The following is a 17,909-nucleotide window of genomic DNA, read 5'->3' as shown; positions in this document are numbered from 1 at the left end:
AGCGAGGATGGCAGCGGTGCTCAAGGCTGGTCGAGAGCTTGCACCAGAATGGCCCCAACACGGGTCCAGATCTAATGGACGACTAGGGACAGGCGTTACGATTAAGTGAAATAGTTATTGATTCTCTTCTGTTTTCTTTCATCCAAACTAATAGAATTATGGCATTTAACATAAAGTGTCTTCTTAGAGGCTATAGCTACAAAACAGAATGTCTCTCCGAAGTATGAGGCCAACATGTGGGGTCATGTGTCAGAGGCCAGTTAGTAGTTGGCCCAAGTGGCGCGCTTTAAGGGATATCGGCATCTTAGCGACCTCCTGCGATTTTCATGGGGCTGATAACAAAATCAGGGGCCGTGTTTCCCATAGAGTTTTGATGCTGACTCACACGGCATTTTGGTGGGATGTTAGGGAGAGGGATAGAGACAAGGGAGGACAGAGGAGGAGATAGTGAGAAATGGGGGAAGAGGGGAGAGAGAAAGGAGGGAAGAGACGTAAGAGAAGAAGGGTTGAGAAAAACCCGGCTATCCCATCTACTAATTTCACATATACAAATAAAATAACACCACATATGATGACCTAACCAGCCATCAGAAATGAAGAAACGACATTTCGGTTGGTCCTGAGGCAGTATCAAGTCATAGGTAATGGGAGAGAAATTGATTGGTGAAGATTAAGCCACCCAATGGTGGCACGGGCATGAATAGCCCGTAAATGGGAGAAAATTTGTTGTTGTTTTAGATTCAGCTACTCGGAACAAAAATTTATAAGTAGCACGGGCTATGGTGAGTCCATAGTGGACTTAACTGGCACAGAAACGGGGCTGTAACTGTGTGGGGAGAGAAGATTGATTGATTGATGAAGATTAAGTCACCCAAAAGGTGGCAGCGGCATGAATAGGCCGTAAGTGGTAGTTTTTTTTATTGAAGGGAATGTATACTGTGTGCTGAGGTCTCATTTTAATTGTCAGGTTGCTATCGCGGGGAAGGATACTGTTTGGCAGCATTTATGAGGGTGTCAAGCTGCTGGACACCATTTTTGACCAGAAGAGTGGCAGTGTTGATGGCTTCAGGCAGGTTACTGCAAGATTCAAAGACTCTTAAAGCTCTTCTAAGGTCGTTGGTTGCTTCACATTCCAGGAGATAGTGAAGTAGTGGCTTTTCTGTGATTGTTTGACAGAAAATGCATTCCCTTTGTCTGAGTTCATCAATTTCTCATTTACATCTGTAACCTAGTCGTAGTCAATATAACCGAACTGCTATTTCCCTGTGGATTCCTTTCTGGATATTTAACTTGTCTAACTTGGTGGCCTGAAGTTACTATATACTGCAGAGGGAAGTTACTATATACTGCAGAGGGAAGTTACTATATACTGCAGAGGGAAGTTACTATATACTGCAGAGGGAAGTTACTGTATACTGCAGAGGGAAGTTACTATATACTGCAGAGGGAAGTTACTATATACTGCAGAGGGAAGTTACTATATACTGCAGAGGGAAGTTACTATATACTGCAGAGGGAAGTTACTATATACTGCAGAGGGAAGTTACTGTATACTGCAGAGGGAAGTTACTATATACTGCAGAGGGAAGTTACTATATACTGCAGAGGGAAGTTACTATATACTGCAGAGGGAAGTTACTGTATACTGCAGAGGGAAGTTACTATATACTGCAGAGGGAAGTTACTATATACTGCAGAGGGAAGTTACTATATACTGCAGAGGGAAGTTACTATATACTGCAGAGGGAAGTTACTATATACTGCAGAGGGAAGTTACTATATACTGCAGAGGGAAGTTACTATATACTGCAGAGGGAAGTTACTATATACTGCAGAGGGAAGTTACTGTATACTGCAGAGGGAAGTTACTGTATACTGCAGAGGGAAGTTACTATATACTGCAGAGGGAAGTTACTATATACTGCAGAGGGAAGTTACTATATACTGCAGAGGGAAGTTACTGTATACTGCAGAGGGAAGTTACTATATACTGCAGAGGGAAGTTACTATATACTGCAGAGGGAAGTTACTATATACTGCAGAGGGAAGTTACTATATACTGCAGAGGGAAGTTACTATATACTGCAGAGGGAAGTTACTATATACTGCAGAGGGAAGTTACTATATACTGCAGAGGGAAGTTACTATATACTGCACCTTCTGCTACTCTCTGTTGTAGATGGGCTTTGTTGAGGTGAGCGAGTTTTATGATGATGTTTTTCATGTACTCTTGGCTGAGTTGGATTGTTTTGTGGATCACTGGATGACGAGTTGCCAATTTAGCAGTTTCATCAGCTGTCTCATTTAATGGGATTCGAACATGGGGATGGGATCTAGTTTAGGGTTATGTTGAGTCCTTTGCCTTTAGCGACTGCTACAAAATGGTGGTAAGTATTTCCAGGTTGTCTTTTCACTGCTTTTTCCCTAATATATGAAGTGCAGACCTTTGGATCTGTGTATTTACTATTTGTGTCTGCAGAATCGAGCTCTTAGCTCTTGGACCCCGCCTTTCTAACTAATCTATTTTCCTCTATTAAATCTACTAAATGTATTTCTCTCTGACACATGCGCGCACACACACACACACAGGCCAACTAGGTAAGTACACTCACATATATCTCAGGAAGCAGCCCGTAGAAGCTGTCTAACTCCCAAGTACATATTTACTGCTAGGTGAACAGAGCATCAGGATGAAAGAAACTCTGACCATTTTTTCCGCCGCCGCCGGGAATAGAACCCGGACTTAGGACTACGATCCCCAAATGTTTTCCACTCAGCCGCGAGACCCCCCCCCACTGAGTGTGTATGATTGCATTTTGAGTGTTTTGTGAAATCACATATGAGAGTGCCTGTTGTATGGCAAACAGCTCAGTTTGGGTTGGTGATACTAGTCCTCCCAGTCTCCAATATGCCTAATTGCTGACAGTGCAAAGAGCAGCACCAGCACTCTCAAATTCCGTGTCCACCGATCCGTCTGTGAAGATGTATGTGACTCCTCTAAGACCCACCTTCTTCTCAGGTGAGAGAAAGAGTAATTCCTAGAAGAAAGTAAGAGTAATGTGAAAATAAAAGAATAGAATGAAAGGTACGAATGGATGAGTGTAATAATGGGATAAAGTAAGAATGGGAGAGGTGTGAATAAGAAGAGGGTAAGAACAAGAAAAGCGGGTTAGGGTTAAGTCGGGTCACGTTTGTTAAGAAGGTTAGAACATAACACCATATGTGTTTTAATCATTTACTGAAGAGCAGTCGTGTAAACAAAATTAAATAAAAATATATTATTTCTAATAAATAGTAGTTTTTTTTCAAGTTATTTATATAAGTTTTATCATACAACTAAATAAATCTGCCCCATTTTTCCCCACTTTCACCTCTTTCTGTATCCCTCTCTGGCCTCTCCCAGCTCTCTCCTCGCTCCCTCACCCACAACATCCTCCTCTTCCCCCTCTCCCTCTCACCCCACTTCTTCATTCTCCACTTTTCTTTCTTCCCCCCTCTCCTCTCTCTCTCTCTCTCTCTCTCTCTCTCTCTCTCTCTCTCTCTCTCTCTCTCTCTCTCTCTCCAAAACTTAATTTTACGATAAACTCTAACGAATGTAACTGTAACAGTTTCTGTGGCGTAGTGGTAAAACCCTCGCTCAGGGCTTCGCAAGCTCTGGCCTGGGTTCTTATCAAATCCGGGGAGGAATGACTGGGCGCTAATCCTTAACTGTAGCCTCCGTTTACCCAGCAGTGAATGGGTTCCTGGTTGTTAAACGATTTGGCAGGTCATATTCCGGGAACATTAGGATTAAGGACTAGCCCGAAACGTTATGCGTGCTAGTGGCTGTAAAAGAATGTAAGAACTCTTCTATATATAAATAAAAAATATAAAACAATATTACAAAATTTCTTGTTTCAGATAATACTTCATGAAAATCGCACAGGCCAACTTCAGCTGGCCTGTGACCTGTCCATGCCCCGCCCGTGTCATCTTGGAAATTAGGTCAGGCTAGTCCCAAGTGTCTGGCCTCCATCCTCGGACAGATACACATTTATGATTTATATATATATATATATATATATATATATATATATATATATATATATATATATATATATATATATATATATATATATATATATATATATATATATATATATATATATATATATATATATATATATATATATATATATATATATATATATATGTCGTACCTAATAGCCAGAACGCACTTCTCAGCCTACTATTCAAGGCCCGATTTGCCTAATAAGCCAAGTTTTCATGAATTAATGTTTTTTCGTCTACCTAACCTACCTAACCTAACCTAACCTAGCTTTTTTTGGCTACCTAACCTAGGTTAGGTAGGGTTGGTTAGGTTCGGTCATATATCTACGTTAATTTTAACTCCAATAAAAAAAATTGACCTCATACATAGAGAAAAGGGTTGCTTTATCATTTCATAAGAAAAAAAATATAGTAAATATATTAATTCAGGAAAACTTGGCTTATTAGGCAAATCGGGCCTTGAATAGTAGGCTGAGAAGTGAGTTCTGGCTACTAGGTACGACATATATATATATATATATATATATATATATATATATATATATATATATATATATATATATATATATATATATATATATATATATATATATATATATATATATATATATATATATATATATATATATATATATAAATAATAAATAAATAAATGTTTATTTAGGTAAGGTACATACATACAAGAGATTTTTACAAAGATTGGTGGACTTATAGGTAGAGCTAGTACATACAATGCCTAAAGCCACTATTACGCAAAGCGTTTCGCAAAGCGTTTCTAGGTACGACATATATATATATATATATATATATATGTCGTACCTAGTAGTCTGAATGCACTTCTCGGCTTACTATGCAAGGCCCGATGTGCCTAATAGGCCGAGTGATTTTCTTTATTTTCAATAAATTTTTTCTAAATAGTTTATTTGAATTATTATTATTATTTTATATTAAAAACATAACTTATTGACTTAGTTGTGTTAGTTTAGGTTATGTTAGGTTAGGTTGGGTTGGTTAGGTTCGGTTATATATCTACGTTAGTTTTAACTCAAATTTAAACGAATTAACTTATACAAAATGAAATAGACCGATTTATAATTTCATAAGAAAATTTTTCGAGAAATTTATAAGTTCAGGAAAACTTGGCTTATTAGGCAAATTGGGCCTTGCTTAGTAGGCCAAGTACAACGTTCTGGATACTAGGTACAACATATATATATATTGTGGGAACCGACCTGTGAGATTTATATTTATTTAATTTATATGAATATATATTTACGTTAATTTATATACTTCGATAGCAATTTGTATAATGGTAAGTGGACTGTATTTCTGCAATAATCTCTTAATCTCACAAATCGATCCTCTACATATTAGGGGGGGGTTTATATTAATTTAATTTATATATATGCAGCCAATCAAACTACAGTATTAGACTACATACATTGAAGAGGTTCCTTATCTTATAGTACAGCAGGTCTTAGTCCACCAGGTATAACTAGGGTGTAGACACCACATTTTTCCTCTTTGAGGTAGCTTCCATCACCCTGGTAACTGATGCACAAAGCATGCTTCCTCGTCTTGACCTGTCAAAAGGGCGCTAGCTATAAAGCCAGAATCCTATATATGACAGGTATATCAGAGAACACTGTACATGGAACAATGAAGACCTGGCTTAATTACCTTTAGTTTGAGGCTACCACGTGCTCTAACCGGGTCACCCTATATAATGACATTAATGGCCACAAATGAAAGATACATGGGTTTCGGAAGAACACTTAACTTGATTTGTTGGCAGCGTGTTGATAATGGTACACCTTTGGTTTCCATAACACTTCGTCCAAGTAAAATTAACAGGAGCCGAATTTGCTCCCGTGAGCCTCTCTGGTCTTAGTATCAACAATGGCTGCCCCTCCTTCCTCACTGACGCCTGGCTTACATTGTCCAGATGACAGAAAGTGATAGAAGGGTCACATTTACTCTACTTTAATATTGATAATTAAGTTAATTTATATGAGATGTTTTTATGATGGTAAAGTCCAAAGACTAATGTATTTAAGAATAATTCCCACCATAATAGGTGGTGAATATAATAGTATGTGGTGATGATATCCCGTTTTCTATAGACGGTAATTCCACTACAAGTTACGTTTTCTATGGGTAACTTGTTGGTAATGCAGCAGCAATTATTATCTGTCTGTATGATATATTAAATGGTGTCGGATTTTCCGACATAAATATATATATATATATATATATATATATATATATATATATATATATATATATATATATATATACATATATATATATATATATATATATATATATATATATATATATATATATATATATATATATATACATATATATATATATATATATATATATATATATATATATATATATATATATATATATATATATATATATATTGGTAGCAGTCTTTCGTGTAGACATATATTATTAAAACCAGAAAAACGGCCAGCCTACTCATGAGAAACTCTCCAGACACAAAGCAGAACGCTTTAAAAGAGACCAATGTCGTCTATGCCTTCAAATGCCCACTTGGGGAATGTAAACTCCAAAAAACCCAGTATATAGGCAAGACAACAACATCTCTTTCTAGGCGTTTAACGATGCATAAGCAACAGGGCTCCATTAAGGAACATATAATCTCTTCCTACAACCAAACCATCGCCAGAGAAATCCTAGTAAACAACACAGAAATCATCGATAGATACAGCGATAGCAGACGGCTTGACGTTTGTGAGGCACTACACATTAAGAAGTCAACACCAGCAATCAACAGCCAATTAATGCACAACTATATTCTACCCACCTCAAGACTCCGCTCCAATATAGAAGCATCAAGAAATATGGGCCAATTGGCTTTCTACAATCACTTCCATTTCAATACCCATTGTTTCGTGTTCTGTCTTGTGTTGATGAAATTTATACCCTATTAAATACCACCTCACCCCATCCACCTCACTCAAATGTAGTTATAAACAAATCGGAGATATGTAAGTTCTATTCAGTTGTGTATGTGTAAAGTCTTTGAAAATGTAATAAGTTTTACGAAACACGCTCAAGTGTCGCGTCAGACTAGAAATAAAAATGAATTTTGGAGAACTGATTTTTGAATTACCTCCAACAGTGAAAAGAAATGTACGAAAGATTGAGAAAATTCGTGTTAGAATTATTAATCTTACTTTTTCGGTCATATTTAATAATATATGTCTACTGGAAAGACTGCTACCAAAATATACTAATATATATATATATATATATATATATATATATATATATATATATATATATATATATATACATATATATATATATATATATATATATATATATATATATATATATATATATATATATATATATTATATATATATATATTTATATATACAGGATATCTAATAAACACGATTTATTATTTGTCACCGGGAGAGGGACGGGATGATTTGCAACCATTTGTATTGTGCGAAACTGAAATACGGCGCCAAGTTGTAGGCAAATCCGATCATAAAATTCACGCGGCTTCAATTACAACCAATCCAAGCATTTGATGAACTATTTTGTCGGCCGCAGCGGCTGTGTGTTGAGGCTCTTCTTCCGGCCTAATCCGGGTACCAATTCCATTCCACGACTAAATATGCTTCAGTTCGGTCTCATTATAAGCGAATTCCTTTTGAAATACTAAAATACTGTGATATTATTAAAGCTCACATGCAAGAATATTTAATTTCAAGGGCTGCAAAATATCATTTATTTAGATCAGATGCGTAGTTGTAAGGTTTGGTTATTTAAGCCAATCCATAAGGTATTCAACACCGCACACAGTCTTCGTCGCCCAGAATCCGAAGGTACTTATCCTCCTACTTAGACTCTATAATCGGTTTCAACGAAGGCTTGTGCATGTTCAATGTCTTTACCATAGATTTAAATATAATTATACAGCGGAAGGGTACAGAGTTGCAATGATATTCAGTAATAGGCACGATTTGCCTCCAGGCTTTTGCAGCAGTGGTAGACAGGGACTTAGGGAGGTCCTCTTGTAACAGTGGTAGACAGAGACTTAGCGAGGACCTCTTGTAACTGTGGTAGACAGGGATTTAGTCACCACTGTCTTTAGGTAGTGTAGACTGTCCACTGCACTCACCAAGAATGATGCAGATCTCTGCTTGAGCGCTGGCTGGGAGATCAATATAATTTAACTTGCCTGCTGGAGCATATAGATTAAATACATTGTGAATAGAGTTGCCCACATAGATCCTCACTCCATGATATTGTTGCCCCTCAGTTTGTTTTCTGGAAGAAGTTGATGGGGGATGGATTGTTTGATGTATAGAATGCAAGAGTTACTGGATCTGAGGTTGAAAGAAACAAATGAGGGCAATTTCGAGAGTGAGTATCTTGCGGGAACCCTGCTCTCCTGGGGACAGACAATACTAATGTATTTGTTACTTTATGATGTAACTCAGAAAACCTTATTTTGATGGATGGATAATTTTAAATTATTTGAGGATTTAAATTAATCGTTATTTAGACTGATAAGTCTAGTAAATATATATTGTCTCTTCCACTACATATAAGTCCAGGAACGTTTCTTACCATATCACCAATGTGACGCATTTGTCTCCAATTGTCAGGTACACATTTTGTCTTGTTCATATATAGAATATTTCTTCAGTATATTTATGGACAGTTTTGGCAGTTAATTTGAGTGGAGGGTTTCTTTGGACAAGGCTTATGGGTCATCTTAGGATTCATCTGTAACGACCAGTTTGCAAATAATGTTCTCCAAATAATTATATATGAACAATATTATATATAAAATTTTTCCTTTTTAGTGAATTGAGGAATATTCATGTTGAACAACAATTCACAACGGAAGATTATCAACAAAAACCCACAACGGAAGTTTAACAACAACTCATAATGGAACAAATCTACAAGGGCCGTTATCTTGAGGTTATCTTGAGATGATTTCGGGCTTTAGTGTCCCCGCGGCCCGGTCTTCGACCACGCCTCCACCCCCAGGAAGCAGCCCGTGACAGCTGACTAACACCCAGGTACCTATTTTACTGCTAGGTAACAGGGGCATAGGGTGAAAGAAACTCTGCCCATTGTTTCTCGCCGGAGCCTGGGATCGAACCCAGGACCACATGATCACAAGTCCAGCGTGCTGTCCGCTCGGCCGACTGGCTCCCTATATGGGTCATCTTAGGCCGTGACGGGGGTTCGAACCTACGTCCCAGTGAATCCCAAACGCTGCCTTAATCGGTTGAGGTACGACATGGTTAAAAGAATTGCAACCGGAAGTTCTACTGATCTTACTCAGATCCTGCAACCTTTCCGAGACACTAACCAGGGTTTTACACAATTCCCAATTCATTTGAAGCATCACGCTATTGTGTTTTCTGTGAGTAATGAAGTAAGGGCGAAGAGGTAGAACAGCTTATTGGCATAGCTCGGGTGCATGGGGGGGGGGGGGGGGAATTGTGTAAAATCCTGGTTTGTGTCTCGGAGAGGCTGCAGGATCCGAGTAAGGTCAGTAGAACTTCCGGTTGCAATTCTTTTAACCATGTCGTAGCTTAGTCGATTAAGGCAGCATCTGGGATGCTCTCAGACGCAGGTTCGAACCGTCGTCACGGTCCTTGTGGATTTGCTCATTTAATGCATCACGCTATTGTGATTTCAATGTGTCATATTTTTTTTTTTATATTTACGCTGGGTGGAGGGAAGGGAAGAGGGAGGAATTGTCAGGAAAAAGCGCCAAGCCATCACGATTATATAGCCTATGTGTGTCATAACGTAAGTTTATCAACAACAACAACAACAACAACTCATAACGGAAGTTTAACAACAACAACTCATAACGGAAGTTTTTTCTTTCAGGGATATTCGTGCGCGGGCCCTAAGCCTCTGGCTGGCCCACTGGGCGGGCCCTAAGCCTCTGGCTGGCCCACTTCGCGGGCCCTAAGCCTCTGGCTGGCCCACTGGGCGGGCCCTAAGCCTCTGGCTGGCCCACTTCGCGGGCCCTAAGCCTCTGGCTGGCCCACTGCGCGGGCCCTAAGCCTCTGGCTGGCCCACTGGGCGGGCCCTAAGCCTCTGGCTGGCCCACTGCGCGGGCCCTAAGCCTCTGGCTGGCCCACTGCGCGGGCCCTAAGCCTCTGGCTGGCCCACTGGGCGGGCCCTAAGCCTCTGGCTGGCCCACTGGGCGGGCCCTAAGCCTCTGGCTGGCCCACTGCGCGGGCCCTAAGCCTCTGGCTGGCCCACTGCGCGGGCCCTAAGCCTCTGGCTGGCCCACTGGGCGGGCCCTAAGCCTCTGGCTGGCCCACTGCGCGGGCCCTAAGCCTCTGGCTGGCCCACTGGGCGGGCCCTAAGCCTCTGGCTGGCCCACTGCGCGGGCCCTAAGCCTCTGGCTGGCCCACTGGGCGGGCCCTAAGCCTCTGGCTGGCCCACTGCGCGGGCCCTAAGCCTCTGGCTGGCCCACTGCGCGGGCCCTAAGCCTCTGGCTGGCCCACTGCGCGGGCCCTAAGCCTCTGGCTGGCCCACTGCGCGGGCCCTAAGCCTCTGGCTGGCCCACTGCGCGGGCCCTAAGCCTCTGGCTGGCCCACTGCGCGGGCCCTAAGCCTCTGGCTGGCCCACTGCGCGGGCCCTAAGCCTCTGGCTGGCCCACTGCGCGGGCCCTAAGCCTCTGGCTGGCCCACTGCGCGGGCCCTAAGCCTCTGGCTGGCCCACTGCGCGGGCCCTAAGCCTCTGGCTGGCCCACTGCGCGGGCCCTAAGCCTCTGGCTGGCCCACTGCGCGGGCCCTAAGCCTCTGGCTGGCCCACTGCGCGGGCCCTAAGCCTCTGGCTGGCCCACTGCGCGGGCCCTAAGCCTCTGGCTGGCCCACTGCGCGGGCCCTAAGCCTCTGGCTGGCCCACTGCGCGGGCCCTAAGCCTCTGGCTGGCCCACTGGGCGGGCCCTAAGCCTCTGGCTGGCCCACTGGGCGGGCCCTAAGCCTCTGGCTGGCCCACTGCGCGGGCCCTAAGCCTCTGGCTGGCCCACTGCGCGGGCCCTAAGCCTCTGGCTGGCCCACTGCGCGGGCCCTAAGCCTCTGGCTGGCCCACTGCGCGGGCCCTAAGCCTCTGGCTGGCCCACTGCGCGGGCCCTAAGCCTCTGGCTGGCCCACTGCGCGGGCCCTAAGCCTCTGGCTGGCCCACTGCGCGGGCCCTAAGCCTCTGGCTGGCCCACTGCGCGGGCCCTAAGCCTCTGGCTGGCCCACTGCGCGGGCCCTAAGCCTCTGGCTGGCCCACTGCGCGGGCCCTAAGCCTCTGGCTGGCCCACTGGGCGGGCCCTAAGCCTCTGGCTGGCCCACTGCGCGGGCCCTAAGCCTCTGGCTGGCCCACTGCGCGGGCCCTAAGCCTCTGGCTGGCCCACTGCGCGGGCCCTAAGCCTCTGGCTGGCCCACTGCGCGGGCCCTAAGCCTCTGGCTGGCCCACTGGGCGGGCCCTAAGCCTCTGGCTGGCCCACTGGGCGGGCCCTAAGCCTCTGGCTGGCCCACTGGGCGGGCCCTAAGCCTCTGGCTGGCCCACTGCGCGGGCCCTAAGCCTCTGGCTGGCCCACTGGGCGGGCCCTAAGCCTCTGGCTGGCCCACTGCGCGGGCCCTAAGCCTCTGGCTGGCCCACTGCGCGGGCCCTAAGCCTCTGGCTGGCCCACTGCGCGGGCCCTAAGCCTCTGGCTGGCCCACTGCGCGGGCCCTAAGCCTCTGGCTGGCCCACTGCGCGGGCCCTAAGGCTCTGGCTGGCCCACTGGGCGGGCCCTAAGCCTCTGGCTGGCCCACTGGGCGGGCCCTAAGCCTCTGGCTGGCCCACTGGGCGGGCCCTAAGCCTCTGGCTGGCCCACTGCGCGGGCCCTAAGCCTCTGGCTGGCCCACTGCGCGGGCCCTAAGCCTCTGGCTGGCCCACTGCGCGGGCCCTAAGCCTCTGGCTGGCCCACTGCGCGGGCCCTAAGCCTCTGGCTGGCCCACTGCGCGGGCCCTAAGCCTCTGGCTGGCCCACTGCGCGGGCCCTAAGCCTCTGGCTGGCCCACTGGGCGGGCCCTAAGCCTCTGGCTGGCCCACTGGGCGGGCCCTAAGCCTCTGGCTGGCCCACTGGGCGGGCCCTAAGCCTCTGGCTGGCCCACTGCGCGGGCCCTAAGCCTCTGGCTGGCCCACTGCGCGGGCCCTAAGCCTCTGGCTGGCCCACTGCGCGGGCCCTAAGCCTCTGGCTGGCCCACTGCGCGGGCCCTAAGCCTCTGGCTGGCCCACTGCGCGGGCCCTAAGCCTCTGGCTGGCCCACTGCGCGGGCCCTAAGCCTCTGGCTGGCCCACTGCGCGGGCCCTAAGCCTCTGGCTGGCCCACTGCGCGGGCCCTAAGCCTCTGGCTGGCCCACTGGGCGGGCCCTAAGCCTCTGGCTGGCCCACTGGGCGGGCCCTAAGCCTCTGGCTGGCCCACTGGGCGGGCCCTAAGCCTCTGGCTGGCCCACTGCGCGGGCCCTAAGCCTCTGGCTGGCCCACTAAGTGTTGCTTGTTTCTGTTATACTTGGCCGGTGTGTGAGTAGTTATGACTCGTATGGTCGCTTCACTAAGATTTTGCCATATGTGTTATAACGGAAGTTAATCAACAACAACAACTCATAGGGAAGTTTAACAACAACAACAACAATTCATAAGAGAAGTTCAACAACAACAACAACAACAACAACAACAACAACAACAACAACTCATAAGAGAAGTTCAACAACAACAACAACAACAACAACAACAACAACAACAACAACAACAACAACTCATAAGAGAAGTTCAACAACAACAACAACTCACAAGGGAAGTTTAACAACAACAACTCATAAGAGAAGTTCAACAACAACAACAACTCATAAGAGAAGTTCAACAACAACAACAACTCATAAGGGAAGTTTAACCGTGTAAACAGGAGGTGAGGAGAGGGCGAGACAAGGTGCAGACGCCACGACCCCTCTGAGAGTCCTGGAGGCTCTCCTCCCATCATGGCACAAGTTGAGATTGCAAAAGTTGATAATTCAGTATGAGACGTGTAAATGGTCGGGGGGGGGGGGGGGGGGGGGGTCCCCGCTCTCAACCCCCCCCCCCCCTCTCTCTCTCTCTCTCGACCGCTCTCACACTCAACCACCCTCACACTCTCAACCTCCCTCACACTCTCATCCACCCTCACACTCTCATCCACCCTCACACTCTCAACCACCCTCACACTCTCATCCTCCCTCATACTCTCAACCTCCCTCACACTCTCATCCTCCCTCACACTCTCAACCACCCTCACACTCTCATCCTCCCTCATACTCTCAACCTCTCTCACACTCTCATCCACCCTCACACTCTCAACCACCCTCACACTCTCATCCTCCCTCATACTCTCAACCTCCCTCACACTCTCATCCTCCCTCACACTCTCATTGTGGGATATTTGGGGCTTGAATCTGATTATATAAATATTAATGTAGTAAATTAAATTACGAAGGACCACCCGCTTTTATAGTAAAGAGGGAAACTGAGAATTTCTGATCATTAGATAATTCCTAGATGAACCAGTAACTATGGATAAAAATACTAGAAAATATGATCATAGAAATAATTAATGGGCTGTATAATTAAATGAATCAAACCCTCAAACACCTACATTGGGGGGTTATTACTGGAAGTAAGTACGTCCAGGAATTAGTGTGGTTCGTTCACTAATTCAATTAATAATAATCTAATCCTATAAAAATTATATTGAAACTGATATCATTACAATAAATGGGAACATAGATTATGAGCATAATAATGAGAGTTACAGTAAACCACATATTAATCCTGAGGAATTCTGCACATAAGAAATTGCAATAGAATCATGAAAGAAAATAAATCTTAGCTTAATGACGATTCCTTTAGACAAGCCATGGAAGTTCCTCTTATTCTCTGGACTCGGTCGGCTGACGAATGGGACGGATTAACATGGGAGAAGGCAGCATGGAGAGTTCCTCTCTCGTGCTGCAAGACAAATACTTACAGTAGCAACTAATTTAACTACTAAATCTATATTCAAGAAATTGAGAGTTACAGGTGACAAAAATTAATCACCTGTTATTAGATGTTATCGTGCGTCATAACGGACAATCACCCAGCTACCAATAAACTCTTTACCCGATGCATCACATAAAGGAATATACTTAGCTGTGGGGCACTGTATAAGTATTAAGATTGCCGTGCTTCGCGTCCTAGGCTCCGGCTAGGCCTATCCTGGATAGTGGCGCGCTTCGCTGGCTGGTCACGTGTCGTCAAGAACCAGGTTAAAAGGCTCCTTATTTGACACCAGCACTAGCTGAAGATATTATCTGCAAGGTTATTCACGCCTCACAGTGGCGACTTTCATCTGAGGATGGATAACGTCTGCCCTAGTGGCTGGACAATGGCGTCTCCTTGTGAGTACGGTATGCGCAGGTCTGCCTCTGAGCGGCTCCGCACATGTACTGAGTTGGTCCTCTTCAACCCACGCCGCGTCCGTGTTCATAAAACAAATTATGTCACGAACATTAATATTTCTCGCATTTACGCTTGAAACATTGAAGACTGGACAGGTTTATTATTTAGAGGAGGAAATTATTATTATTTACCACTTTAAGAATAGTAAATATATAAGGGAGAGGAATTAATGTCTCCCCATGGCATTCACTGGTGACGTTAGCATTATTACGAGATAAACGCTATGACTCCAACGCTCTATTCGGCTTTAGTTGGAGGTCAATTTCATCTGCAATTAGTTATCATACAGAATGCCTTAGTTATAGAGAATCGAATTTAATTCTCACATACATTGGATATAATGTGTTTACTGTAAGGAAATCTGACGCAATACTGGCGTCAGGTGACGTGAGAATTCTAGCCTACTGTACAGATGGAATTATTAGTACATGAGAATTCTACGTGTTGTTAATTTTACTTACTACAATAATTAATATTGTTAGTAATAAGTAATGAGAATACAACAGTGTTGTATTCGGTGTTGGAAATATCCAACACTCATCCACCCTCACACTCTCATCCACCCTCACACTCTCATCCTCCCTCACACTCTCAACCACCCTCACACTCTCATCCTCCCTCACACTCTCAACCACCCTCACACTCTCATCCTCCTTCACACTCTCAACCTCCCTCACAGTCTCATCCTCCCTCACACTCTCAACCACCCTCACACTCTCATCCTCCCTCACACTCTCAACCACCCTCACACTCTCATCCTCCCTCACACTCTCAACCACCCTCACACTCTCAACCACCCTCACACTCTCATCCACCCTCACACTCTCAACCACCCTCACACTCTCATCCTCCCTCACACTCTCAACCACCCTCACACTTTCAACCTCCCTCACACTCTCATCCTCCCTCACACTCTCAACCACCCTCACACTCTCAACCTCCCTCACACTCTCATCCTCCCTCACACTCTCAACCACCCTCACACTCTCAACCTCCCTCACACTCTCATCCTCCCTCACACTCTCATCCTCTCTCACACTCTCATCCACCCTCACACTCTCAACCACCCTCACACTCTCATCCACCCTCACACTCATCCACCCTCACACTCTCATCCTCCCTCGCACTCTCATCCACCCTCACACTCTCAACCTCCCTCACACTCTCATCCACCCTCACACTCTCAACCTCCCTCACACTCTCATCCACCCTCACACTCTCAACCTCCCTCACACTCTCAACCTCCCTCACACTCTCATCCACCCTCACACTCTCAACCTCCCTCACACTCGCATCCATCCTCACACTCTCAACCTCCCACACACTCTCAACCTTCCTCACACTCTCAGCCACCCTCACACTCTCAACCTCCCTCACACTCTCAACCACCCTCACACTCTCATCCACCCTCACACTCTCAACTTCCCTCACACTCTCATCCTCTCATAATACTGTCTTGAGTGAATATAAAAATGAAATGCTCTTAATGGAGACACAATTCCCTGCAATAAATATAGATGTAATAGAGCCTAAAATGCCAGGAGACTTTTTGAGAGGCAGTTTCAGCTAGTCAATCAACTAATTGAGGCCACCTCTCAACTAGTTGAGTGACAGTTGAGAAGTGGGACTAAAACACCAATCTTCACCCTTCCCGTAGGTGCAATTAATAGACTAAAATTAGTTATGTACACTATAATTTATGCTAAATACCCGTTTTCCTCAAAACCGAATTTGTTGAAGTTGAAATGCTCACTGTAACTTATTTTTATATGTTATGAGCCATTTATAATTGTGTTGACATTTCTCAAAAACATCGTCCCCAATATCCGAAATTTCCGAAATATCCGAAATTTCCGAAATATCCGAAATTTCCCTCTGCCGGGATTGTCTATTGTGGTTAAAATGATCATTAGAACGTCCAATGGGTCTGGCCATGGACTATATGAGAGTTCTCTCCTTCCTGTGAATTCCTACGTTGAATGTGAGGTCGGGGTTCGATCCCTGGTGACCCAAGTGGCCGGGCAATGGCATTTTTCTTCGTCCTTATATCTCTTGCCTTAGCTTTATCTTATCAACTAGCAAGTAGCGAGCACAACACATGCACACAACCATTGCCCCAACAAGCACTCAACCATTGCCTCATCAACCACCACACACGCACACACACGCACGCAACTATTGCGTCAACAAGCGAGCAACAAACAACGACCTCAAAAAGAGCGGTAGAAGTGCCAGAACTACCCTGGTCGTCCAACTACTCAACAGAACTACCCTGGTCGTCCAACTACTCAACAGAACTACCCGGGTCGTCCAACTACTCAACAGAACTACCCTGGTCGTCCAACTACTCAACAGAACTACCCTGGTCGTCCAACTACTCAACAGAACTACCCTGGTCGTCCAACTACTCAACAGAACTACCCTGGTCGTCCAACTACTCAACAGAACTACCCTGGTCGTCCAACTACTCAACAGAACCACCCGGGTCGTCCAACTACTCAACAGAACTACCCTGGTCGTCCAAGTACTCAACAGAACCACCCGGGTCGTCCAACTACTCAACAGAACTACCCCGGTCGTCCAACTACTCAACAGAACCACCGGGTCGTCCAACTACTCGACAGAACTACCTCTAAAAGCCTCGTTCCGCCAAGTTTTCCTCCACCACCAATTTTACGATTGAATGAAATCGCTATTCTGTGCTTGACGAACCGCCCCCTGAAACGTGCAGAAGGTCATTAGTGAACTCTGCTTTGAATTGCACACACACATTTGCAATTTCCCTGACCTGCTGCCTGCCGAACTGAAAGGTCATGTTCAAGGAGAGCCAGGCTGCACACTGTTGCAGCACCCATTGACGGGGGAGAACTTGGACTGACAAACACCAACAGATATATATGTAGGTAGTCCTGATATGTAGTCTCTTCCTACTGTCAACAACAGACTCAGTAACCTCAGGAACAACAGTCACTAACGATCACCGCCACAGTTGACGTAATTCGAGTGAAAATATAAGTTTGTCACAATTGGATGATTATTGAACCATTTAACTGTTATTAATAATGACAATACCTTTGGTTAATGACAACGTCATTAACCCCTGAAGGGTTATTGATTGTCTTTGATCGTTACCGTCGTTACGAGGAGTCTCCGTCGTTAGTAGAAGCTTCTCTCGTTACCAGGAGCTTCCCTCGTTACCAGGAGCTTCCCTCGTTACCAGGAGCTTCCCTCGTTACCAGGAGCTTCCCTCGTTACCAGGAGCTTCCCTCGTTACCAGGATCTTTCCTCGTTACCAGGATCGTCCCTCGTTACCAGGATC

General features: G+C 45.3%; 1 protein-coding gene across 1 annotated transcript; it reads left to right on the top strand.

Annotated features, from left to right (window-relative positions):
• The first annotated feature begins 16,614 nt into the window (after nt 1-16,614).
• On the top strand, nt 16,615-17,226 carry LOC138351392 (uncharacterized). The gene has a single exon (XM_069303205.1). It carries the CDS (start codon nt 16,615-16,617, stop codon nt 17,224-17,226), a length of 612 nt encoding a protein of 203 aa, XP_069159306.1.
• Nucleotides 17,227-17,909: the final 683 nt, after the last annotated feature.

The sequence above is a fragment of the Procambarus clarkii genome, chromosome 49 (genome assembly GCF_040958095.1).
Source record: "Procambarus clarkii isolate CNS0578487 chromosome 49, FALCON_Pclarkii_2.0, whole genome shotgun sequence".
NCBI classification, from domain to species: domain Eukaryota; kingdom Metazoa; phylum Arthropoda; class Malacostraca; order Decapoda; family Cambaridae; genus Procambarus; species Procambarus clarkii.
Note: the sequence above shows the minus strand (reverse complement) of the source record. Positions and strands in the feature narration are given on the sequence as shown.